Source organism: Syngnathus floridae, chromosome 6, assembly GCF_059516105.1.
Source record: "Syngnathus floridae isolate MCC-2025c chromosome 6, RoL_Sflo_1.0, whole genome shotgun sequence".
NCBI lineage: Eukaryota > Metazoa > Chordata > Actinopteri > Syngnathiformes > Syngnathidae > Syngnathus > Syngnathus floridae.
The window spans coordinates 7692650-7719400 of NC_142418.1; the positions used below are offsets into that span (position 1 = coordinate 7692650).

Consider the following 26751-nt stretch of genomic DNA (forward strand, 5'->3'; position numbering starts at 1 on the left):
GCCACTAAATGAAAACAAACGAGTTGTGTTGAGAGTCGTGGCTTAAAAAAAGTTGCCCACAACCATGAATCAAGTGTTGAGTCACACTTTGGGTGTATCCCTCCTGAGTGCATCACGGCACACTGGGTCCTGTTTCTGGAATTTTTTTTCTTTTTTTTTTTTATCCTTAACACCTAATCCCTGCCTGAAGTCACGCTTTTCTTATCTCCACCCGTGTACACCAACAGGACCTCAACCTCCACCCAACACATCACTCACGCCAGTTAGCAACATTCGTCACTGTCGACCTTCAGTGAGAATACGAGGTGAATAAGGAGAATGTCATTGGGAGCACTCGGGCCAAATGCCTCTTCCAGATGTCTTCCTTCTGGCACTGTTAACATGTCAATGAATTACTGGGACCGCCTGAAATGGCGTTATCAGTGACCTGTGTGTGCAAATCCTCCATCTCGGGATGACACAGTGTTTTCAGTTTGGTGTGACGATCGTCACAATTCAGTAGTACCTCATGGTACATACAAGTTTTTTAAAATGATCTTCAAATTTGTACAGTATATTTGAAAGAAATCTTTAAATTCACTTTACAGGTCAAGTGTGTAGACTTGAAAACTTTTTTTTTTATTTATTGTTCACATACAACGTGACATCATGACTGAAGCACTTTCAAAAAGCCACACATTTTATGCACCACATAACCTTATAGGGACCACGGGTGAGCTGGATTCTAACCCAGCTGACTTCTAGACAAACAAGCATTCACACCTATGGACAATTTAGTCTTCAATGAAGCTAACGTGCATGTTTAAGGAATATGTGTGTGGAAGCCATAGTACCCGGAGAAAAGTCCCGCAATGGAGACACTGCACAGGAAGGAGCCGAGATTTAAAGCTCCAACACAGCACTGTGAGGATATAGTATTTGATTAATCATTCCCAAGTCATGATTTTTTTTTTAATGTAATTATGCTGGTGACTTAAAATAACAGATAATTAAATGCTCTTCCACCAAATAGCAGAAGGTAAAATTAACCAGTGTCTTCTTTTTTTCGAATTTTTGTTAGATTGTGTGCTGAGAAATTCCTTGAATGTCAGCTATGTGCCTTGGCTCAATAAAAGTTAGAAAACACTGCCCTGGATTGCAAATATGTTCCAGCAGCATGAGCCAAGCTGAAGATTTCAGTCACGTTACAGCTGGAAAAAACCCAAGTGTGAAAATTCACAGTCGGCTATACCAGGACACATTTTTGGGGGTTGAACCATATCCGGCTCACACCTATTGTGCAATCGTATCACATCATTTTCTCTATTTTTACCATATGGCCTCTGGTAAAATCATTTGACTCAAAGCCTAAGCGGCCATCAATCTGTCTTTTCACGTTGCATTTTTCACGTAGATTCGTCACCGGTGTTTTTCTGATGAAGAAATTTCCGAATGATTTCCATGTGGTAATAAACATTTATTACATCACATGTATTTGTGAAATTGCTCATACACACCCTGGTTCCTGGTTGGTAAGGTGCACAAAAGAACAAATAGAGCAGCAAATCCTTACAAGCAGCTGTCATTTTTCTCTTTTGGGTGCAACCACGATGAGTCATATATCGACTTTATTTTCCATCTCCGTGTGCTGTTATGAAGAAAGTGTCTGAGAGAATCTTTCCATGGTGTTTTGACTTAAAGTGTCAAAACTGTTGTCACTTTACGAGACAAGCAGTAATTAGGTTGACAACCACTCCAAAAAAGTAATTATGTTGACAACTTGCTAAATGCATCAAAACCGCAATTTAACTGCTGCTCACTGTATGTGTAATTATGCATATAATTGCCTTTCATGTATTGTCATGGAAGACTTGGCAGATATTTTCATATTGCTACATGAAATAAAGACAAGTCTAGTATTTTTTAATGGATTGAAGAATTTTGAATATGAGCTTAAACTAGGGATTTATAAATATTAATGCCATTCTGTACATGTGATGTTGATTCCCTAGTGTAGTTTCTGTCATCAAAGTGCATGACCGGTTTAAACACAACATATTTTTGAGACATTAGAAATGATGTTTGTCTATTGTTCTATCACAATTAGAGTTTTAGGCTTTAACGAACTTGGTGACAATTGTGAGATAATGTTCAAACGTAGCGGCTCTGTCTGCCAGATTCACAACAGCTTTGTGCATGTTGAAGCAAGCACCACAAAAATCACATGCAGTTTTCTTCCCTGGATCTCTATATTCATTTCTTTCCATTAGAGCATCATTCATGACACTGACGCTTTTATTACTAGTATGGTGTTACCCAGCACTCCCACTCAAACATGGTCGAGCTCCTGCAAGATTTTCACGCCCTAAAAAAATTAGGTGTCCTGCAACTTCTCTCTATTCTAGACATGTGAGTCACTTCTTCCGCTCGAGTCTCTTGGCACCGTGGGCGGCCCGAATACTCTTTCATAGGTCATATACCCAGTCACAAGTTTTCCATAATTCATTTCTAGGCATGGTATTTTCACCACCAGAGGGCAGTCTCGTTCTCTATAAAAGAGCACTCCAACTTGGGTGACTAATTTTACAGGGAATTAATGCAAATGAGTTTCTTCAAGAAGTGAAATGGAATACTTGTTGAAGTTTGTTGTAAAAACTGGATATCATATAGAGACCTGTTTAAAAAAAGTCAAATTGAAAAATCCTGCACAAAAATCTAGTTATTTGTACTATCCAATGCCAACCACCGGAGGGAAGTAATGCAACACGATTAAAGTGTTATTGACCAGACAGGGTGGTCAAGATGAACTATTTGAAATATTTTGATCTCTCTCTCTCTCTCTCTCTCTCTCTCTCTCTCTCTCTCTCTCTCTCTCTCTCTCTCTCTCTCTCTCTCTCTCACGATAATTGGGGGCAATCGTTTTTTTTAATGCAGATAGAATGTGTTTACGTTAACTGATGGGAAAATCGGTAGAATTTCCGATGCTAAAGATATTTGACAGTGGCATCCTTCTGCTTATTCAATATTCACTCTTAGGGAACTGGTTCCATCTCTGATCTATCACATGAAATGTGTTATGTCGTTTGGTGGCTGGATAGCAGTGAATCTAAACTTGTAGCACTGAAGGAGGATGAAAAAAAAATGCCTGAAGGAATTATTTTATGAAGAGACATTTATTTGAACAGTAGAATACATCACCATGCCAAAGCAGCAGCAGAGCTTGATTTCCTCACTTGGAATCATATATTATCTTTTTATGACCATCAGCTTATCATATTGCATGAATACCTTTAGTTACGGTATCGTTTAGCTCATATTATTTTCATCTGCCATAGTCACAATGGTGGATAAGGCTGAGAAACACTTCCAAGACGACATACTGTACTGATGTGCTGCACATTTGTTTCTACATTTGTTTCATTGTTGCTTGGTGTCATGTTATCTGCTGTGCAGACATCTGGTAATTTTACAGTAAAAAAACAAAACAAAACATAATTTACATTGTTGTTGTCTTCTGTGTGCTCACCATGAGACGAATACATTACTGTCATAGCAAAATAGGGACGCTACAATAATAGTCGCATGCAGAAGCTCACCATGTCTGCAAACATGGAGAACGGCGTCGGTATTTACAAAATGTTCACAGCTACATTCCAGCATGTGCATGTGCTTCATAGAAAGACTCGGACGATATTTAATGAAGCGATATATGACGAGGGGATATTGTGTTATTGCTCAGTGCTCATCGTTGACTGTTATTGACAAATATCTCCTTGATATTTCAGTCCCTAAATATTTTTGATACTACGCTTGGTCCAATAAAACAGTCTGACATTTTAATATAGAAATATTTTCACAATGCACATAGGAGTATAAGCAATAAATATACAGGTTGCAGAAGATTATATTCAATGTCGGAATAACTTGTCGCATTTCATGCACGGAGACGGAACGGCGCCTTTGAGGAATCTTTAGGAACGCCCGCAAGAATCTGCTGAGATGGACAGAACGGAAGCATACCCCATGTCCTTTGTTTCTGAAGCTTATCTATGGCACGAACACACAGACGAGTACAAAATGGCTTCTTAAATAACTATCATGAGAAACAACATGGAAACAATGTGATATACTCCCTTTTTTGTGTCATATCGTATTTACACGGTTTTAGCTACATATTTGTGGTGCCGTTGCGTTGTTCCCAGTGTCGTGCAGTGTTTGGGCTGTTGTCTTGTGCTTCTATTAAAACCGCGCGGCCACCACCAGCGTCACCACGTCCAAAGTCGTAGACAGTCAATTGTCACGAGGCCACGAGTGTCTATGAGGCTGGTTTGAGTGTTCACTTTTCGTGCTATTTGACACTTAGTGTCCCCAAGCAGCTGAGATAACATGACCCGAGCGTCTGCTGTGGCACAACAGTCCTCAGCCCCGGCACGCCCGTGCACGGAGCACAGCAGCTGGCAGTTAGGGCCGGAAGAAATATGCTTTCAAGCCAGTCACTGTGGAAAGAGTCTGTAGCTCAGTTAATGGGAACAGCCATGAGGGACACAGAATGAGAATCGAGGGGTGAGCTTTCAGACATGGTCTATGGGTCAGACGCTGCGGGGGGCCCGTTCCAGCTCGTGGGTCCTGCGATTGCGCCCTTTTTGCCTGTCTTGCATGTGTTTCCACTTGACTGCCAGGCCTTGATTGTGCATGTGGCTGTGGACATTCAGCCCCGGCTTTTGCTGGTGCTGCACCAGGTGAGCTTTTTGCTTCTTGTGCTTGCGCTCCCGCTTCCAGACTTGCTCACAAAACTCGTCCACGCTGTTCAGAGTCGGGTGATTGACCAAAGACAGGAAGTCTCGGTACCACAGCTTGTGACTGTCAGCTTCTCGAGGTGGTAAGAGGTCCTGCACCGGCGTGTTGGTGACGGCCTCGTCGTCACCGTGCAGAAGATCCTCAAGGCGCTGGGTGTCGATTACCTCCAGGGTCACCTTCAAAAGCGTCTGCATGAAGCCGTGCTCTACTGCTTGGCACAGATAGATTCCAGAATCCTTCTTGTTGAGCGTGCGGATCAAAAGACCTTGCTCTGTGTGAATAAAACGTTCCTCTGATTTGATCTGTGAGGGGAAAAATATTTTCAAATAAGCAATATCATAAGCAGTATCATGTGACCCTGAAAACTTGAGCTGTTTGCATTTCTATGTCTGGATTTACACGGCAGGACCAAGAGTTAATTGTCAATTTAATGCCTGTTTGTGATTATCTCGACCGTCTTTAAAGTGAAGGATATATTGTTAATTCATATTCCACAACCGCACTATTAATCAGAATGCCGTGTTTAGACTAGTGGGGACGCATAGACCATATAGTAAAGAGGATTTTTGACTTGACTTCTTCTTTAAGGTAATTTTAAACCGTCTATGACGGGAAGGACCCACTGGTGGTCCATACCCACATGCTAAGTGGCCCCTCAATTAATCTCAAAAATGATATGCTGAATCTCAAGGGAGTGTTTTAAATCAAACTAAAATTAAATTGCATATCAGGATTTTATCCACGTTGAGAAGAGGCCCGATTCATCATATTTCTCGCGTTTCCCTTCGTATTTACACTACCATGACATATCTCTTGACTCACTTGAACCACGCATTGTAAATCCAGTCTTTCAATTTCTTTTAAATAAGATCTGCAAAGAGTATCGGACTGTAAAAGTGTCGAGGAATTTCCAACCTCCTGTTTGCGCTCGTCCGGAGAGTGCTGAAACTGCCAGTAAGTCAGCGCTCGCTGCGACTTGGGGCTGCACTCGAGGAAGGTGCTGCTGTTCTCCACACCGTAGATACTCTTGTCCTCCAGGGTTTTCTGCTCACTGAGTTCATCTAAAACAAATAATCACAGCGTACACTGTAAGTCACGCAAGTTTATACCTCACTTCATAGCTCATAACTCACGAGACTGACCGGAGTTGGAAGAAACAGATCATAGTCCAATTTGGCAAAATGAGAAACACGTGTTTCTATGTCAATTAATCCCTGTCCTGTAACATTATGTGGTAATTTGGATAGTACGTTGGTTCGACAGGAAAATGTCCGAGGCTAATCTGTTTTTAATTAGTATCAACAGATTTCTCATTGTACTCAATCTCAATATTGCACTATGGCAGAATTTTGTTTAAATGTTGAAGGAGCCCATGACAAAAAAATATAACTGCATCTGTGCTTCAGTACAATCCAGGGTACTCTATACACAACAGTGAATTTCTTTTGCACTGTCTCCATCCAGTTTCTGCAAATGTAAATACTCGCTAAAAGGCCACATTATTCACATTCAGGCACATACTTTCATCACACTAATTTAACTCCATTAAATTTCAAATTAAAAGCTCATTGTGGAAATAGAGACTTTGTTGTTTGAATATATGGCTTGATGTTTCAAAGAAAGATGCTCTCAATCATCCAACTAAAAGCAACATAATCATTTCAAGCTTAATCATCATTATTTTTGTACCATGGTCTTGCAGATCTGAACATTGCGTAAGAGGGTCTCCATTCCTGATATCTTGTCTCCTGGTTCGCCTTTAGAAACACAAAGAGCAGTCAGTGGTGACCTTTTCACTTTGTGTAGGAGTAGATCTCACAAAGAAACAGTTTTTCCACAAAACCCAACACAGAACTCCATCTTGACATTGAAAGAACTTGATCAAAACTTGGACTGTACCTTGACCACTGAATTTGGGCATGAAACCCATAGTCATTTTAAGTAGCTACGCATTTTGTGCGGTCCTTGTGTTGTATGCAATGCTTGCGTGTATGCGTCTACTTTAATAATATCATGAAAATACCGATAGTGATCATTTTGGAATTTTCATTACTTCATCTCTAATTGAATCTGTCTCATTAAATTCTTCTTGATCAAAGTGCTCAAATGTGATTGCCTCTTGGCATAATGAACCTTCCATCTGGTATTTATCTGCAAAAACAATAGCCAATCTTTGTATTAGAATTAAACACCAAATATATCTTGGCAGAGAATATAGCACGTACCGAGAGAAAGTATAACCCGTGGAGCACATCTGGCCCATCCACTGATTGACTGGCCCTCACAGTCTTTATGAAGTCAAAATAAATTGTGAAATATGCAAAGTTTATAGTTTGAAAGTTGTGCTTTTATTTAAAGTTGTGGCTTGGACAAGCGAGTGACTTACGACTTGAACGCAATTGAGGTTATGTTGGCATGGCCATCAACAACCGTTTATGTGGCTTCGGGAAAATTTTCTAACCACCCCTGATTAGTATATAATTGTAAAAGACGTGTCCAGCACCTCTTAGCCATGGGGAAGTATCTTGAACACTCGGTCCCATCCCATGCACAGTAGGGATCCCTCGCTAGGCAGCATTCAGCGCAGGCCTTTCCGTAAACCTCACAGCGATGCAAAGGCATTTGGGACACACCCATATCAGAGCCCAGGTACAGTTGTTGCTGCGGATAGTTCATTAGATTTGATTAGTTGAACAAAACATGGATGATCTGGGTCAAAGTTCTAAACGCTTTGATTGGTGAAACAAGTGGCCTGCAGCTGTTTTCCCTGACTTCAATCAAAAGCTAATAATTTGGATACTTCTGTGACAATAGTTTACAACTGGGGATCCAGTCTGATGATAGGTTTCATATGGATATACAACTCACACTCTCACTGCTGCATATAATAAAAGGCCATGTCAAATGTTTTGACTCCTCGTTGAAAAGATTAGTTTACTGAGTGTACTATTTAATAAAACAAGTTGTTAATATCTAACACATGAATTACTGTCTTCGACTTTGTCAATCTGTGCTGCATGCTGTCAATTAATAGCCCATTTGTTTTTAAAACTTCTGTGTGACAATTTATTTTCTCATGATCATAAATACCTGCTTTGTTGAAAGCTCCATTGCTGTAACGGCTGTTGGCTTCTGTAACACACAATATGGGAAGCTTAGAAGACTTGCATGAGTAGCGATTATAGGAATGAAGAAAGAATAACTTACTCTGAAAACAGTCATTTCCTCCAGCAGGACTTCCTCCAAGTCATGCCACGAGCCTCTTGGGATTGATACCACTTTCAGAATTGTTCCTATGTCTGGGACAAAAGGAGGGTAATCTTGACTTAAAGCAAATTTGGCCTTCCTAAGAGCATCATTCTAAAACCGTTTGTGAGTGGACGTACCCGTGCCGATGAACATGACGTCATACTGGCCGTCTTCAGCTTCTACTTTATCCACCACTATCTGTGTGAACTGATAGTCCACATCGGTTCTAACAATGATCGGTCTGTTATTGATGGGGTAGACGGGATTGAACATGGCCGGATGGCTTCGGGCAAAGACTACGACTTCATCAGGAAGGTCCTTGGTCGTGCCGAATCCTCCGAATGTCTTGCTGGGACACTGCGGAGCAAGTGAGTCATCAGTGAGTCCCATCCAATGAAATTTGAATTATTTCACTCTGATTAATATACTCACTGTGCCGGGCCGTGGGTAAGGAACTCGCCCCTGGAAGGGCACCCACTGATAGTTGGGTCCGTCTCGATGAGCGTAAGGACCCAGGAAGACTCTGCGGATGTCAGTCATGCTGTACATGCACACGGCTGAACCTTTGAAGATGTTGCTAATGAAACGGGAAGAACATGTTCAGCTGCAAAATCAGTAATTAGAATCTAATTATTCCACAGCCAGCCACAGTACCTGGATGTAGTGAACACCGCATAGATGATTGGGCTCTTGGGATCCTTGGTGCTGATGAGAAAAACATCCTCTGAAAACCAAAAGCAGAGCTACATATCGTAAAGACGCTTACAATTACGGCGCTGAATTGTGTATTTTATCTTGCGGCAACTCACGGAGTTCATCAAAATGTGTGTCAATGCCGTTACTTCCTGGCACAGAGCAGACGAGACGAGCTTTTAAGAAGGTGGTCCACTTATTCACCAGACTCCTGTGGCCCCCGAGGTCATTCTGAGTAATTAAAAGCAGGATTTTTTATCTCAAGACCAGTGATTAAGCATCTCCAAGTTCTGGAGGGTGTATGTGGAGCAAGCAGTACTAATTATATTTGGTAGCTCAGTGGTGCCACCGAGATCACCTTTGATTCTCAGCTTCTGGTGACATTTAGTATTTCTCCAATTCTGTCATATGGAATGATTATGCTTTACATAACAAAGCCCACTCTCCCGTAAGGTCTAAATAAAACCATAGACAACAACCCCCGAGAGCAGCCATTATGCAAGCCTCTCAGACATCAGTCAAGTGTTTCTCCCCCCCTCACCTCCCCAAAGTATGCAAGACCCTTTACATAATGTAGTGTGGGAGTGAGTTTGTGAGAATGGGTTGGGGGTCCTACTATTATTCATACTTTGCAGAGCTGGCCAATTCGAGCATGCGTGGCTTTCCCGGCGTGCTCTCCATCAATGGCGTTCTCTCTGAAGAAGAGGTAGATTTTATCGTCCTCCGGGTTGTCATTCTCTGGAATCAGATGGACACCAACGAACCTGGGATCTACCCCACATGAAGAGAGATGCACATTAACCAAAATACATTCTAACAAAATACCAAACACATTATTAATTTCATCATCAGGGGTTGAGCTTGGCCATGTTGTACATGATTCCGATTTATTTTGCTTTCAAGTGGTTAGGATATGCATCATGGTAGTGCAAAGAGGAAAAAAAGATGAAATTGAACATCTGAACTTAACTTGAGAGGAAACTTCACGCACAACAGTGACCGTGTTGCTAACATTTTTGGTTTTATGCCATCTCAAACAACAACATTAAGAATGAGGAAGGCAAATTTATTTACTTTGTATTTGCAGATATTCAACTATGTAAAATGCCATAACATTTGAGACAAAAGTAACTTCTAATGGTGTGGAAAAAGTTTGGGATACATTCTATTCTGGTATGACAGTGCACAAATTAACCTCAAACTAGAGTTGTCTCACCATTGAGCCAGCGGGAATCATGCTGCTCTGTCCTGATTGGATGATGCTTTCCTAACGTGCGGAAGATGGCAAAGTCCCGTCCCATGAAGTCAGCTGAAGTGCCTGCGTACAATTCCCCATCTGAGAGCACAGGGACAGAAGTGAATATAAGCACAATGGAGCCTTTAAATGGAAGCATTGAAGGGTTTATTTTTCCCATTTAAAATGCCTCAAGATAAGAAAGAGAGTAGGGATGGAAGGCGGGACACACGGGAATCATAATAATGAAGCTGTCCATAATAAGGTGTGGGAGAGTATAGACAGAAAAGTAGTGGTGAGAAGTGACAGGCTGGAAAGCCGCCATCTGTCGGGTTAAATGGTGTGATGTCACAGAAGGTGACAGGCAATAATTGGTGCCAGATGACTGTCTGGCTCTTTGTTCACCAAATACTGACCACTTATCCCAACACAATAGCTGAGTGTCATCTGCGACAAACAACCAGCTCTGAAAAAGAATTAATCAGATTCTAACTCTGCAGCCCCAGTATCTAAATATCAACTATGAAGCATATCCACTTGGAGTGAATGACAGAATAGCCTTGTACATTTCCGGCTCATAGATTTTCCCGGCATGTTTTATACTCACCGATCAGCATAGATGCAGTGAGAAGCTTCGGATCGTAGGGACTTTTTCCTCTGCCGTTTTCGGTGTGAGGCAGGAGTCGAAAAATGTTGTCCTGAAGGAAGAAAAAACAGAAGTTACTCTCTGTGGTTGTAGAGGATGCCGGGTATTGGACTTCGTCATTTCGCGTTTCGTAGTGCATTTTGAATCCCAGAAAATATTTTTAATCTTAATTTTTAATCCTTTTTTTTTTTTTTTTACATCATTCTTAGATTAAATAAATTACCTCTGTATGAGTTTCTCTAAACTCAAAAGCTGACAAAAAATTTTATTGTGCGCAAATATTTATTTGGCAACCCCAAAATTGACTCAGCCAATGAAGCCGGTGTAAAAATGTGAGCTATTTTATTTTTTATATATAATTTATCGGTAACATTGTTTAATACTATTTTAAAGATATGAATACACAAAAGCACAGTAGACATATCAAGTAAATAAATTATGTATGCTACTATTTGCACAACCACTGTATATGGAATTGGTAGCTACTTTTCAGCTCTGCGTTGATAGTGAGAAACTATTTCGTTGACTGAACGTTTTTTAAACAAACTCATGGAAAATATTAAATATTCTGGTTTTCAGTGTGACTCAGTAACCTTGACACAAGTACAAAGAAATCTCCTTCCCTCAAATACACACACAAATTCCACTTGAGTCATATGGTATACTAAAAAGCTGGAGTTCATCCTGCACCTGTTTGTGATTTGTAGAATCGAAAAGTATTTTTAAAAAGCTATGCAATATCCAAGACGTACCTCTAATTTCTTTCCCACCTCAAGGTAGGAACACACTGGGTGAAATGCTCCTGTTCCACACACATAGATGTGAGTCTGATTGAATGGCTGCAGCACCTTGACAAAGTTTGCGCACTCTCTCTGAGGAATATAGAAAAATATAAGACAACATTTCAGACTGGTCGGATGTGTTATGGTTGCACTGTGGGATAATCAAACAAGGAAAATCCCATAAGAGATTTTAGATCACACATGACTGTAATCTAAGGGCAATCCCAGACACAGATGGGTCGTAATTGTGCATGGAGCTCTTACACCAGATTGACATTCGGTTCCTTCGTCCACCTTCATCATTTACCAGTGTTGATAAAGATGTGCACAGTCTCATGTTGCTCTTTATCTAACCCAGGATCTCGTTACATACTCTGCATTTTATTATGCTGCCTGTATGACATCTGATTATGTTTGTATCCACTGTGCCGCTGCCATATGGCGTATTTATTTCCTTGTGCACTGTTGCAGCACATGGCCACTAACCTGACCTCAAATGAAAGCAACTGTGTCATCACATATTAAAAAGGGCAGGGGAAAACTAAGTCACAAATTATGCATAACACAAGCTCATCTGGCATTAATAGGTCGTGTGCAGACAACAACCGAATTTTGCAGTTGTGACACACAGGATTTAGCATGTGCATTTATGAAAGTAGTGCAATTTATTGCAAGTTGAAAACATGTTGCTCCCCTCTTATGTTATATTTGTGTAAGCTAACTTTAACCTTATATAATTTACACCTCACAGCAGTTTATTCACTGCATAGTGTCATTAGCCAAGAACAGTTTGGTCACGTAATTGTCCATATAAATCCCATGGCTAAAGATAATCTCTCATCTCTTTGCTGAGTTTGTTTGCAATGGTAAGTGGCTACCCTGCTTTAATGGTATGACCAATTGCAACATTTTCTGAATCTTTGCACTCGTGTACAGTCACAATTTTCTGCATGTTTTTTCATTTAACTGTTTCAATACACATCCCTTCGATGATTCTCAATGTGTTCTTTTTCCTCTACAAGGGATAAAACCCTCTTCGGGCCACTTTATTCATCCGTACCATAATGTTTGAAAATATCTCAAAGAGCAGTTCATGGTCTTCGTACAAAGGTCTTGTCCTGGTCACTATCCAAACTGTGATCTCAAGCACAAACGGCAGCATGGCCTGAGGCATCATATCATCTCAGTGCTCTAACACGGAGCCTCAACTATGCCTTTGTGAGTCAGAGACTTCAAATGTCTTCAAACAGTGTGTTTGTTTTTCATGTGCTCACCTTGGTGATATGACAAGACATACAGTGCTACAGTTACATATGTTTCCAACATAATTGAGACAAATGACTCTGAAGACATGTATGACATCCAGGGAGTGAAGAATTTTTTCCCTTCTCATCTTAAAGAAGTTAATATGCGTTTTGCGTTAATTAAACCAAGGGTTATGGTCTTTGGTACTACTTTGTTACTTTTAGTATGGTACTTTATTATGACTGTACATTTGTAAACTGCAAATGTAAGGCTACGGCAGCACAAAGATGCAGAGTAATGTGGATGGTCTTTGAATATATGACAACGTATTGCCCATACTTGGTATCATAGCAGTAGATTAACTCCAGTACTAGAAATCCACTTGGTCTGTTTCTTTAAATTGAGCTTCTGAACGCTTTAGTAGTGATTAAAGTCAAATGTGGTGCAGAGATTGTGATCAGACCTGAGGCAAGTATGCCAGCGAGTTGTCCTCATGATTGCTGAAAATATGAATGGCGTTGTTATTTTCTGTCAAAACCCCAAAAAATTAAAACAATATCTCCTCTGTACAAGAAGACTATGGTAAAAGGAAGTAATTATGACCATTTGGAGAAAATTAACCCTAAGTAAACTTAAGGGATTCTTTTTTGAAAATGGACAGTCAAGAAATTGATTCGGTTATCAGGACGGTTTCTTGTCCCAACTTGAAATTAAGAAGCTTCATTACCGAGAGATCTTTTCCGGCCCACTTGCATTCATCTCTCCTGATAGGAGACGCTAGCCAAGGGATCTGCAAGCACAAACCAAACAGACCGAAAGAATCATTCCTTCCGCGTGTATACATGCATGCTTGTATGTGTAGAGTATATGCAGGTTGAAAGGGTCATGGTACGATTTGTTCTTCAGTTTGTTTCAGTTTACTCTATTATTCATCTAGGTGAACACCGAGCAGCAAACATGCTTGGTGCAGCATGTGGTGGCGTGCGACAGTGCTGCCTTGTAATATTAATGAAACACTTTGCAGCCGGAACTGAACACAAGAAGCCCGCGGTACACTGGGCTCTGATTGCAGGAGGCCAGCCAGACATGACCCTGAAGGGTTTGTTTTACCTGTACAATATCTTTGCTGATGTTGAGGAGGTTGAAGGAGAAAATGTGGTCTTTGGCTCCCACCACCAGTCTTCCTTTCTCTTCGTCGAGAAGGAAGGTGTGGTAAGACGAACTGTTGAGCAGACCTTCAAATGTCAAAAGGTTGTTGGACTCCAACATGTCTGTGGGGGAAAGTGGAGAAGTTTAAACACACCGCAGAGATAAAATTTGAATTAGTTTTGGCTGACAAATGTTTCAATGTGTTTTAGTCTTTTTGTCCCAGTGCATTTATGTTAGCTCGAATACAAGCCCAAGAGTTGTCTTCGCTACCAATAAAGACAACTATCCATCCATCCATCTTCTTCCGCTTATCCGGGGTCGGGTCGCGGGGGCAGCAGCTTTAGGAGGGACTCCCAGACTTCCCTCTCCCCAGCCACTTCATCCAGCTCATCCCGGGGGATCCCAAGGCGTTCCCAGGCCAGCTGAGAGACATAGTCTCTCCAGCGCGTCCTGGGTCGTCCCCGGGGTCTCCTACCGGTGGGACATGCCCGGAACACCTCCCCAGGGAGGCGTCCAGGAGGCATCCTGATAAGATGCCCGAGCCACCTCATCTGGCTCCTCTCAACGTGGAGGAGTAGCGATTCTACTCCGAGTCTCTCCCGGATGACCGAGCTTCTCACCCTATCTCTAAGGGAGAGCCCGGACATCCTGCGGAGAAAACTCATTTCGGCCGCTTGTATCCGAGATCTCGTTCTTTCGGTCACGACCCATAGCTCGTGACCATAGGTGAGGGTAGGAGCGTAAATCGACCGGTAAATTGAGAGCTTTGCCTTTTGGCTCAGCTCTCTCTTCACCACAACGGACCGGTACAGGGTCCGCATTACTGCCGACGCTGCACCGATCCGCCTGTCGATCTCACGCTCCATCCTCCCCTCACTCGTGAACAAGACCCCAAGATACTTGAACTCCTCCACTTGGGGCAGGATCTCATCCCCGATCCGGAGAGGGCATTCCACCCTTTTCCGATCGAGGACCATGGACTCGGATTTGGAGGTGCTGACCCTCATCCCGACCGCTTCACACTCGGCTGCGAATCGTTCCAGCGAGAGCTGGAGATCACGGCCTGAAGAAGCCAACAGCACCACGTTATCTGCAAAAAGCAGAGACGCGATGCTGAGGTCCCCAAACCGGACCCCCTCAACGCCTCGGCTGCGCCTAGAAATTCTGTCCATAAAAATTATGAACAGAATCGGTGACAAAGGGCAGCCTTGGCGGAGTCCAACCCTCACTGCGAACGAATCCGTCTTACTGCCGGAAATGCGGACCAGACTCTGGCATCGGTGATACAGGGACCGAACCGCCCTTATCAGTTGGCTCGGCACCCCGTACTCCCGAAGCACCCTCCACAGAACCTCCCGAGGGACACGGTCGAACGCCTTCTCCAAGTCCACAAAACACATGTGGACTGGTTGGGCGAACTCCCATGCACCCTCGAGGATCCTGCCGAGGGTGTAGAGCTGGTCCACTGTTCCACGGCCAGGACGAAAGCCACACTGCTCCTCCTGAATCCGAGGTTCGACCTCCCGACGGGAGTTGTTAAAGACAACTAACAAGTAACAAAGATGCTATTCTCCTCTGTAGAAGTGAGAATACCATCAGAATACCTTTGAAGGTGTTCTACACTGTGCGGCGTTGATGTGTAAGTTCTTTTAGTTTTGCCATAGACCCGTGGTTTTCCTTCATTTTTCATAGACACCATCATACTTCAAAAGAGTTGACATTTCAAAGTCTAGGCTGGGCCAAGGAACATAGCAAGCAAAAACCAAAGAACCAGTGCCAAGCCTAACTGAAGTGCCCAGGTACTTGGCGCCAAAGAGCCTGCATAGTGAAGGTCAACTCCGCAGAGCAGCCAAGCAAAATGTGATGCGCTCACAGTGGAAAACCCGAAGGAATATATAACATAGGAATATAGTCCACAGCCCAAAGTGCAGTATTTGCAGTATTAGGCCTAACCACAGCTGCTATTAAGACACATTAAGTATGGTTTTCAGATCATGTTTTGCTGTGTAATCGGAGGGTTTGCCAAGGCGACATTTGCTTTCACAGCGGAAAGCTCCACTAGTCTGTCATCTCTGCATATACTGTAAGCATACAATTATCACATTATAATGTCCTTTGTGTAATGCAAACAGAGGCCACCGCTCAGCTCTGACGTGTGTGAGAATCTAGTAGAATGATGATACGCAAACTAAAACCAACGATGCTTTGTAAATAGGCATAGTCATTTTAGCAACAAAAATATCTAATTTGAAAGATGCACTTAAACAATCTGCTGTAGCAAGTGTGCTGATGTTTAGTCACTGACGTTATTGCTTTGATTTTGTTGGTTTCCGGTGCCTCAGCAGTAGGGGAGGATTTAGACAGTCTCCGAAATGTAAAGCCCTAAGCCCTCAGGTACGGACAACCCCACTCCCATCATTCTCTGAGAACTTGATATGTATACTCAACTTCATAAATCCCTGAAGATTTGAAAGCATTCTTTGAGTTGTGAAGCCAAAGTAAGCCGTCAAACCATCCTGGTCCCAGGCAAGATAATTCACTTTTTGGTCATTTACGGTATTTCTGGGAATTTATTTTATACCCCTGAGATAACCTTGGGCACCCCATGGCCCTCAAGGAAAACAATCCGAGCTCAGTAATGTCCTGTACAAATATTGATGATGTCATCAGCGACTCGTTGACTCAAATCAATTCAACTCATGCAACCCCCACTTGAGGGCGGCTTTGGGTCCTGAGATCCAAAACGCAAACAGTCTGTTTTCAATCTGGCTAATACGGATGTTTGCATATGGACTGCATTGCTAACTACATCCTTTGCAACGTACAGTAAATCATCAATCAGCTGATCCATGAGAACTTTCCATGGAAGTGGTGTCCAAGGTTACAACATTGTGTATATAAAAGTAAATAAAAGCTAATCATCTAGGGGAAAACACTCTACGGGTATATAGTATGACAGTTCATGTCGCTCCCTGGGATTGTTATTGGAAAGAAAAAGGATGTTTTTCCCGCATGGTGTGTGCCTCTACATGTTGGATCCAGAGTGTCCCCCTGTGGTTATCTACAAACCAAATCTTGTTGGATCTGCGATTTCAAAGCAAAAATTTGAGGCATCTAAATTTAAATGCATTCAAACAATCCAGTGCCAAACAGTGTGAGAATGTACACACAGGTGAATGAAAGGATGTGCTGCTTTTAACAGGTGTCAGCTGCCTCGGTGCCAAAAGTTAGTTTTCTCTCATCTGTCACCCTACCACCTTTCCTTTCCATCAACTGATTTGCTCCCACTTTCTCTTTCCAGCACCTGCTGGATAGAGCTATTTTAACAGCTGCCCTTTCTTACACTCTTCTCGCCCACTCTCACTATGTCTTACTGCTTTTTCCGTCGCAAAGAATTTGTGCGGAAGGAAAAAGGGCAAATAGAATTGATGCAAAGAATCAACAGTCCCATGTGAGACTGACAAAAATAAACTCTTTTACCCTACATTCTCTCTTTCTCTTTCTTGACTGGGGGGCAGCAGTAGTGTTATCTAAGTGCTTCCAAAGAAACAGAAGGAACACATCTTGACAAAAGCCCACGTGTGGCATATACTTATGAAGACTGATGCGTCACTCATACTTTTTGATTGTGGGAATGTACACATTGACAAAACAAAAGCAGACCACATAGGGTTCATTTATGCCTGAGGAAATGCAACACAAAGCTTCATTAGTCGAGTATGTTCTCCGGTACAAAGACGCTGATATGCAGAAAACATCTCGGCTGCCTATTTTTACTTGCCGCATGTTGGTTGGTCTGATGCTAATCTGGGTGTACATGTTGCGGATGTCGTCATTATCATTCTGCAGGATGTATTGCAGTTCATAGTTTTGATTGTGACCTTTGAGAATTGATGCCAAAATTAGATGACAGTAGGTCTGTTTTCTTTCATTTCTTTTTAATCAATGTAGCTTTTCTTTACAACCCATTCAGAAATACTAAGTTTAAACTCAAACTTCTGTTTTATTGCCCCAATGAAAATGTTTAGTTTGCTGCTACTCAGTGGGAATTTAAGGAGTCAAATATGTTGATTATATAAAAAGAAAACCTTAGCTTTATGTTGTTAGTTTTTTTGAATTCCCACTTTCAGTTTCCAGTTTAAATTCCCATGGGAATTGATGGAAAACTTTCCACCCATTTTACAACCGTTGGACTTTATGTCCTAGTGCCTCTGGCAGTACATCCTCTAAAATAAAGTAGCATCTCATCACTCCTCGGCAGTTAACACCTCTTTTGGCTCTTAAAGCATATGGAAGATGGTTTACTTCCAGGATAATGAATTCATCCGCAGGCTATGAATAATCCTACTATCCATTCCTCTTGTCGTTTATCATACGCAAGTGCATTTATTTAATGCTGTCACTCCCGTTAGGCCCCTTGGCATCACTTCACAGCGTGATTGTTGATACAGTTGGACCTTAGCTTGTGTTTAGGTAGCCGTGGGGTATCGTTGTTATCTTTCCTCCTGCGCCACTGACCTTCTGGCCTTCAGCCGTCACTTCTAAAAATCTGTCCGAATCTCGTGGGGTTCAGCTACGCGTGTGTGTGTTTGCGAGGAAATTCAGTATGAATCAGAGAGTATGTGTAGTTAGGAGCTATGGAAGATGAGGGCACTTGGAGATACACATCTTCAGATTACATTCAAGGGAAGCCTTTGTAGTCGTACGTAGCTGTCTGCGTTCCCGCTGGTTGAGACCCACACCATGCATTGACCTCTAGGGGTCAGAGTTCTTTAAGTTAAGCGCCCCACGTGCCGCTGATAATGCAAGATTGGACCATATGTCACTGTCAAGGAAAGAAAAAAGACCTTTTAATGCTTCACTGTCAGCAAGAGAGTCAAGTAATTACAAATAGCCTGTTGTTACACTATTTATATATGACTGATTTCAACTATGTAGTGTTGAAAACCCCTTTCGTCATGTATTATCTTCCATTTTCATCTGCATGTGTTTATGGATATTGGTATCACTGTTTTGGCATATGTATGTTCATTTATTGTCATTCATTTTGAGGATATAGAAGCTAACAATTTCATTTGTAGTTTGCTTCAATTCCAATAGGCAGTATTACCCATACACAGCTCCCACATGCAGTACTTTATTGTTGCTCTAATTCAGTCTCATTGCCAGATATACATATGTATGTATTTTTACATTTGTTTTCAGTTGATTTTGATTGAGGATTGTCGCTACATTGCAGAAGTCAAACATGTTTATTCTGTTCTTGTTTTCTACTAATGAATTAGAATCTAATTTGCTTATCACAGGGTAATACATAATTTAGTTGACCGTATGAATGATTCATAATGCGATAATCTGATAATCTAATGTCTGTAAAATACATGGGGATGGTTGAAGGGCACCTTATTTAGGCAGGTTAAACCTGCTCATAATGCTGCTTTTTTGGGGCAGCGCAGTTGCTAAATATTGCACCCCAGAGGGCCTAATGCAAATGAGGGCCTCATTGAGAAGTGCACAATTAAATAAGCTAGTTGGCTTCCGCTGCAATGGAGACATCACTGCGTGTGGGCGTGCTTCTACCGAATGACAGCGTGTACTTTTTAACTGACTGATATGCTCACAGGTATCATTAGCCATCTACAGATGGCAATGCGACCATGTGTGTGTGTGTGTGTGCGTGTGTGTAATTATGGATCTCCCAGTGCTGAGCGAGGACTATTTCTCTTCGAGGGTAAAGCCATCTGCTTAAACAGACCTGCGCCATTCATTCCAAGCATAATTGCTGCACGTTGCGGAACACAGAGGGGGAAAATGACACATGGGAAGAAATAAATGACACTTGGCTGGCAGGGAGTCGGCATCTGGCAGCACTTTTCACGACACGTACACACCGGCAAACAGAGCTTTGTCAGATCATTTAGATGAAGATAAAATGAGTGAATCTCAGACAGTCTTGGTTCATGAACAGTTGACTAGAACCATGCTTACATGACAGACACATGAAATCTAAACTACTACAAACGCAGCAGCATATATTGCTTAGATTATTATCCCTATAACATCACAGGATTTGTATCTTATTAAATTGTGCATCTAAAAAAGTACTCTATCTGTTAAGTGTACGTTGTAAAACAAAAAAAAATCTGACAATTTTATTGCGTTTTACATCCCCTGCCATTAAAGTCAACAGAGGCCCATTATTGGTGAAAGATTATCTAAAATTATTGTCCTGTGGTGTGTGTTGTGTTAAGTTTGCCATTTGGAAAATGTTCAAGCAGAGTTAAAATTTATAAATTTTTTCTTTTTCTTTTGCAAATCCTGCATTTTCCCTTTTTTGAAATCAAATGTCTCTGGAAGATTATCCTGAGTGATTATTCTGTGGCGTGGCCTGTAGTAATAAGAGTATGTTTTCATTCACTCTCAGAAACCACAAGTGAGTGGTTAGCACGTGAAATGTGATTATCACGCCGCTCCTGCTGTTGTCTGGACACAAATGAAGGAGCAAGTGGTTATGTCGAGTGTTTATAAAAATAGTCATTCACCGCAGAAAAAATGACAAGAAGATTGGCACCACAGTCTATTTTCTACGTAAAATTACAATTGGTCTGGTGTCTTCTATTACATTTTCTTATAATACGCTCTCTTCTTATTTTTTTTAATTTCTGGCAGTCCGGATGCCCCTTTGCATAGTTGCCTTGAACAGGTTTATCTTGGTAATATGGCAGTTGTGTGTGGTGTGCTGTATTCATCTTGACTACACTGGACATTGCAGTAGCAGTCACAATACATGGAAATGTTTTTTGTCTCATCAATGAGGTCTCTCATATTAGTATAAAAACATCAGTTAATATACTTAAAATCATCACGTACCAAGAAGATGGCATATATGTTCTAAATAATAACTCATTTAAACAACACACTGAGTCAGGTGCACCTAATTCAGATATCAATTTAAAAACTGTTGCTTTGGAATGAAAGTCATGCATCTCATAATTCCTGTGAGTTTATTTTTAACAAAGTTTTTTTTCTCTCAAATAAAAACAAGTGCATAGAACTCACCTTTGTATGAGAGTTTTAGCCGCGGCACATTGGCCTTGGTCTGCTGGGCTCCGTCGCCCCCTTTCCGCAATAGAATCATGCCACAGGTCAGCACAAAGCTACACCAGAGAAGGGAGCCCATGGTCTTGAAGTGAGTAAGGCCAGCGGTGTCTGTTCTCCGCACACCTCCGGGGTACTTCTACAGGTCCACAGACTACTCTAAAAAGTGGAAAAAAAAAATCTGGACTTTAAGAGCCAGTTGAAAGCCAGTCCAAAAGATGACTTTGGCAGGCGGGTTACGGGTCACTCTGACTGCATGAGAGTCCGTCCCGACGAAAAGCCCAAGGTGAACTTATTCATGGGGAGTGGAGAAGCAGAAAGGTAAATCTGCCATCTGTCCTCGTCATTTAAATTACCATCCACGCCAGATGAGGGAAAACACTGTCCTGTTTGTCTTGCCTTCTTAATCCTCAGGCATCTGTGTTGACTTTTCCTCTTATTCCACTTTTTCTCCCTTTAAATCTCCTCTTCCTGCTGATTAGCACAGCTCTGCCCTGTCCATGCTGCACAGTGCAAGTGAGCACAGCTGAGGCAGACACAGGCGCACACAGTCAAGAAGGCAGAGTGAGAGCGCAACGAAGGGGAGAGAGAGCGCGAGAAAGAAAGTGAGAGAGAGGAGGGAGCGCACGTTAAGGTTATAGGGCAAAGAACACATCAAAAACAGAAAACTACTGTCATTGTTTTTAGGGTGAGACCAATTTTGGGAAATATTTTAAACGTGCCGTTCATGAAATAAATACAAAAATGGTTTCAAACATCTTTCAGTCTCTCAATAGTGTGCACTTTTTACAGCAGCATGTGTTCTATTGCCACATGATGTGCCTTATACCACTTTTCTGCCCTCCGGGAAACTGTGTTGCTTTCCTTTTCTGGTATTCAGACTAAATAATGACTCTTTCATTCGCTTTTTAGAATACAGGAGTCTTGTGTTAATATTGATTTTAACAAATTGACTTGCATGTGCCAGCATATCATGAGCCCCTTTTGTGTTTTCATGAATTTCCATCTCCTTCAACATGTGACAATTTCAAAGGCCTATTTTGACAGATCCAAGATGGGTCAATGATTAAGTCAGTATATTTTCAGTTTTCCCTCACGGGGGTAATTTTATTTCCTAAACCTGACAGAGCAATGATCTTGTTGAGAAACAAGATGGCTGTCGTTGGTCAAACCAGTCAGTGTCCTGACTAGTATCAGGATTGCGCACTAATGCTGCTGAATGCGAGCCAAGTGAACGACAGAGCGTGCGTGATGAGCGTCTAGAGCGGTCACATGTAACAGGTATTTCACAGTTTCAAAATGAATGTTAACTAACCTCAGACCAATGGGTGGTTTGACTGATAAGTCAATAACGTAACTCCATAAGCGCTTATCAGATAGTTTCATCTCGCAGTGATGGCGCCAGTCAACCTTTCACCTATCACATGGGAAAGTTAGTTCTAAGAATTCTGTGAGCTTGACTGTGACTATCGATTGAAGTTGACGATTCACTTCTGCTCAATTCGATTCGGTACAATTCTGACATAATGAATTGTCGGCTTTGTGTTGACGTAGCGCCACATAGTAGAAAAGCCCAGCGGCGACCCAATAGGATATATTGAATGCTTTAAGTAAATGTGTTTCTGTAGCTTGATCACTTCATAGAGCCTTAAAATGATTGTGCTCACCCACATCAACTCATTGAGCAGCATTTTAAAGAATACAAACCATTAGCAGACCAGATGAACACTCTTAAATAGGGCAGACAGATTGACTAGCTACTCCATCATAGTCAAAGGGGGAGGTCCCTGTCCTTTCTCGCCAAGCGTGCCAAATGTGATGTCAATCTCCCGACTAACAGCGGACTCTCAGTGAGCTCAATCCTTCTCGTGGTGCATGATAATGACGCCGGCGACCATAGTGGCGTTTAGGTGGATCTGTGCAGATAAAGAGCCATCAGACAGTGGGAGGAGAGCAGAACTAATCTAGTTTTGAGTGGATGAGGCCTGGCCGTTATGCTAATGTCGGTTGGGAGCCAGCATCACGCCAGTCTCTTCTTAACCCTGTGGGATTTTCATCACTATGCCAGGGATCTTGTAACACAAACTACCATTGGTGTGGAGCAATTGTTGTGACAAATTTGGACTGAATGGGATGCTTGAGAATTTACCCCATAGCTTCTCTTGTATGCACTTTGCATATTAACTATTAAGGGGTCCTTGATTTATGATGGCACTCTCTCCCTATAGTAGCGATGTATCCCAAATTTGTCCACAGAGCAGTTAATCAATAACATGCAACGGCAGTAGAAAACGTTTGCATGAAAAACAGTCTACAAAAAAAAAAGAGTGATTCAGTGGTATCTGAGAACCACACAAGCCTCGGAGTTTTGCTCTCCACCTCCCATATACAGTACACCAGTCCCCCAACCACATCCACATCCCCCCACTCTTCACATAAAAAGCCACTTTTGCCATTCCACCTTTTCTATGGCATGGGCCCTCTGACCTCCACCTCCTCGTTACACAAGAATGGGAACATAATCCTCTAAATGAGAGGATTTGACTCAGCAAAATGAACCACTAGCTTCTAGACAAGCAAATTAACCACATTTGCAGCCCACCTACCCTTTTCAAAGCTAACCCATGCATCCACCCACACAGCTGGAGTTTCAATTAAGCCGCGGTGGGGTACCTCTGTTGCGGCAGGTAAAACACATGAATCGTACTTTATTTATCAAGCTCAAAGCCCACATTCCAGTTGGCCCAACATTTTAAGTCAGACAAAAATCTCCCTTCAAAACTGACACATGAAAGCCATAACCAAAGAGCTGGTGAATGCCGAAAATGCACCATTGTGTTGTCTTGCACTCTATTTTGCAATTACATAATTCTAGGTGTGACAACGTCAGTGTTAGGTGTGACTTTGAAAATATTCATCTGGTTGCTTTCACCAGAGAATCGGATAAATTTATGTTGCGGCGACTGACGCAAATCTGTACTCAAATTGAAAGTGCCTAGTCTGGTAGCAACCTACTGTATGCTAATGGAATAGTAATTTCATAATTGCAATAAGTATCTATGATAAACACTTACAGGCTAGGCTCTAAATATAATAATAATAATTAATTTCTTATTTGTGTAAGTGTGTAACTGTGCAACTGTGTTTCGGTCTCAAGGTCACGTACACCAACATATGATTGCCGTGTAACACATAGCTTTGGAAATTATTATTTTTAGTACATGAGCGTGGGATTGTTCCGCTACACATAGCTTGGAAAATGATTCTTTTGATTATATGACCGTTGGATTATGCCACACACAGCTCTGAAGATGATTATTTTGACAACACAAGTGTGAGATTGTTATGCCACACAGCTTTGCGAATGAATATTGTTCTGACAGAAGTGTGTGATCACACCGCACATAGCTTCGAAAGTTATTTTGAAAACATTAGTGTGTGATTGTTGGGCCATACCCAAACATGCGTTAAATTACCTTAAATTTAACACATATCCCAACAAGTGTTATATTGTTTAGACCTAATTTGGCATGAACATTTTTGCCTATGAATCAGACGACTGAAGATAAAGAAAGACACTCTCAAGAAACAATTTCAGCATTGCAAAAATTCCACTACACTTTGTACCTTTATCCCACTTTTCAAGCATTGGTTTACACAAGCTCCAATTGGCTGACGACCAGTTTAAGGTCTACCTCTTCGCTCACTCAAAGTGGGATAGGCTTCAGCATACCGACGTTCTAATGAGGCTAAGCAGTGCAGAAGATGGATGGATGACTTGCACAAGCCCTGAGATGAAGTGGACATGGCGATTTCTTGTGTAGTATCAGATTGTATAAGAGTATGCATGGAGAGGTGAAGTTTCACATGATATTGTGATATTTACTTCTTTGGCCATGTTGTCTCGGTCCGACAAAGTATCTGCTTCACAAAGCTAATGTCCATGAATCTCAAAAGGATTCTGTTTAAAAAGCAAAGTTGGATTAGATATGGTGTTTGGATTTTTGCAGAAAACAGCTCTGTTACTTCAATTCTACTTGCAAAATGTTGGAAAATTGCCAGATCATTCTCACGCCTTTATTCTGTGTCAGGGCATTTTACACAGAATAGCAGCATGATCAAAGATTGCATCCGTCCATCCATCCATCCATCCATCCATCCATCCATCCATCCATCCATCCATCCATCCATCCATCCATCCATCCATCCATCCATCCATCCATCCATTCATTTTTAACACACGAAATGGCAAATAATCTGTATTTGTGGCCATTTGTATACGTTGCATTATTTCCTTATGCAAACCTACTGTGATTGAAGACAGCTGTGTGTGCAGGCCCAGATGAAAAAAGAGCGCATGTTTACTTCTTGGAAAATGCTAACCATTCCCAGTCCTGACCAGCTCGCCCCAGGCATTTTTGACAACATGCGACAAGAGAAACACTCGCATCAAACTGGGGCAAAACAAAGCCATAACTTATCTGACATTTTGGTCGTTCAAACAAATAGCGGCACACTCTTTTCCATGCCAGCTCTTCAATTTGAGACGACACGCAAGAGTGGCACATGCACAATTCATGACCACATAAACCACACTCTGTTGGTTATTTACTGTTTCATAATAAAAAATGGATGGAAACGCAGCAAAGACCTCAGAGCCATAAATTAATTACTGCCAATGCTGAACTGTTTCAGCTCCAACGCCGAACTAACCACACCCTCGTCATGGCCACCTCATGCTCCATGATAGCGAGTGAAGGTAGAGGAACAAAAGCCATCCACAATGTCAGCATTTGTATGATTGCGGGACATGAACAAGCATCATCCATCCGTATTTCAATCGCTGGGGCTGCCTGATATCAACAAAAACACACACACAAGCTTTTCTTTTCTGACTCCGGCGGTAGCGCCAGTACCCGCAGACTGGCTCTACTTTCCATTCTGTGGGCTTTATAGACAGCAGTTATCCTTTCAGGAGACATTCCAACCGTTCTCGATCCAACTCCATCAATAATATGAACATATGTCGATGGAGTAATAGGAAATTGGCAAACCCTTTCCGATTGTGGCAAAGCAGATACTGTATGTTCTATTTTTTTTCCACATTATTGTATAATGTTTCTTGAGCCCACACAATTTAAAAACAATCTCAAACTATTCTGCTCATGTTGCGCATACTGGCCTGACCTTCTGGTTTGTCACCTTACCCGGAGTGTTGCACAAGTGTCAGTTGATCAACAATATCAAGAAGGCAGTCAGAGAAGTAAACTAATATTTGCAAGTCTTTAGTTTAGCCATGGTAATATTTGTGATTCTTTTTCTCATTGTATGTAACTGAACATCAAACTCGTAGATTTATGTCACACTAATGATGCCAGTGCTGCTGTAATGCTTTGAAATGAAATGCAAATTATGTCATGTCACAATACTTGACTAATGTGCTCATTCACAAATGAGTCTGACCTTTTAAAATAAATGCTGTAACTCAGTAGGAAAGGGCTTCATTAGTTGCCACTCTACTTGCCATGTCTCAATGTCTTGTTCGTGCTCTTGGAGTTTTACTCCAGTGGGCATATTTAACTCTGGGTGTGAAGCAGAAAAAATGTTTGGAAACAGTGGGTGGAAATGAATCATAAAGTTCTAAAAACCAGAGCGGTTCTAAGTAATGGTATTCCTTTGAGAAGTAGACATAACATTTGCTCTTCAGCAAACGTGACTGGCTACAACCCCCCGCCTTCCCTCAACATTGTGGTCACAGTGGCAAGACGCACAGTAGCTAACGAGTCTCCATTCTCACTCATAATCTAACGTCACTCCAAATTCAGTCTAAGATTAAGAGACAATTTCATGCACATCTACTGGCATGTTAATAATAGCAA

General features: G+C 41.7%; 2 protein-coding genes across 4 annotated transcripts in view; one reads left to right on the forward strand and one right to left on the reverse strand.

Moving 5' to 3' along the window:
• Positions 1–26751, forward strand: part of grm3 (glutamate receptor, metabotropic 3) — a 162256-nt gene that overhangs the window by 16060 nt on the left and 119445 nt on the right. The window lies entirely within an intron of this gene.
• On the reverse strand, positions 3134–21366 carry sema3ab (sema domain, immunoglobulin domain (Ig), short basic domain, secreted, (semaphorin) 3Ab). Its single transcript, XM_088379088.1, has 17 exons — positions 20834–21366; positions 13736–13896; positions 13353–13415; positions 11351–11470; positions 10560–10650; positions 9935–10054; positions 9347–9489; positions 8835–8949; positions 8680–8749; positions 8458–8602; positions 8163–8382; positions 7984–8075; positions 7867–7908; positions 7280–7437; positions 6466–6533; positions 5692–5837; positions 3134–5078 (listed from the first exon to the last, which is right to left on the reverse strand). Exons 1-17 carry the CDS (start codon positions 20952–20954, stop codon positions 4569–4571), a joined length of 2385 nt encoding a protein of 794 aa, XP_088235214.1. The 5' UTR covers positions 20955–21366; the 3' UTR covers positions 3134–4568.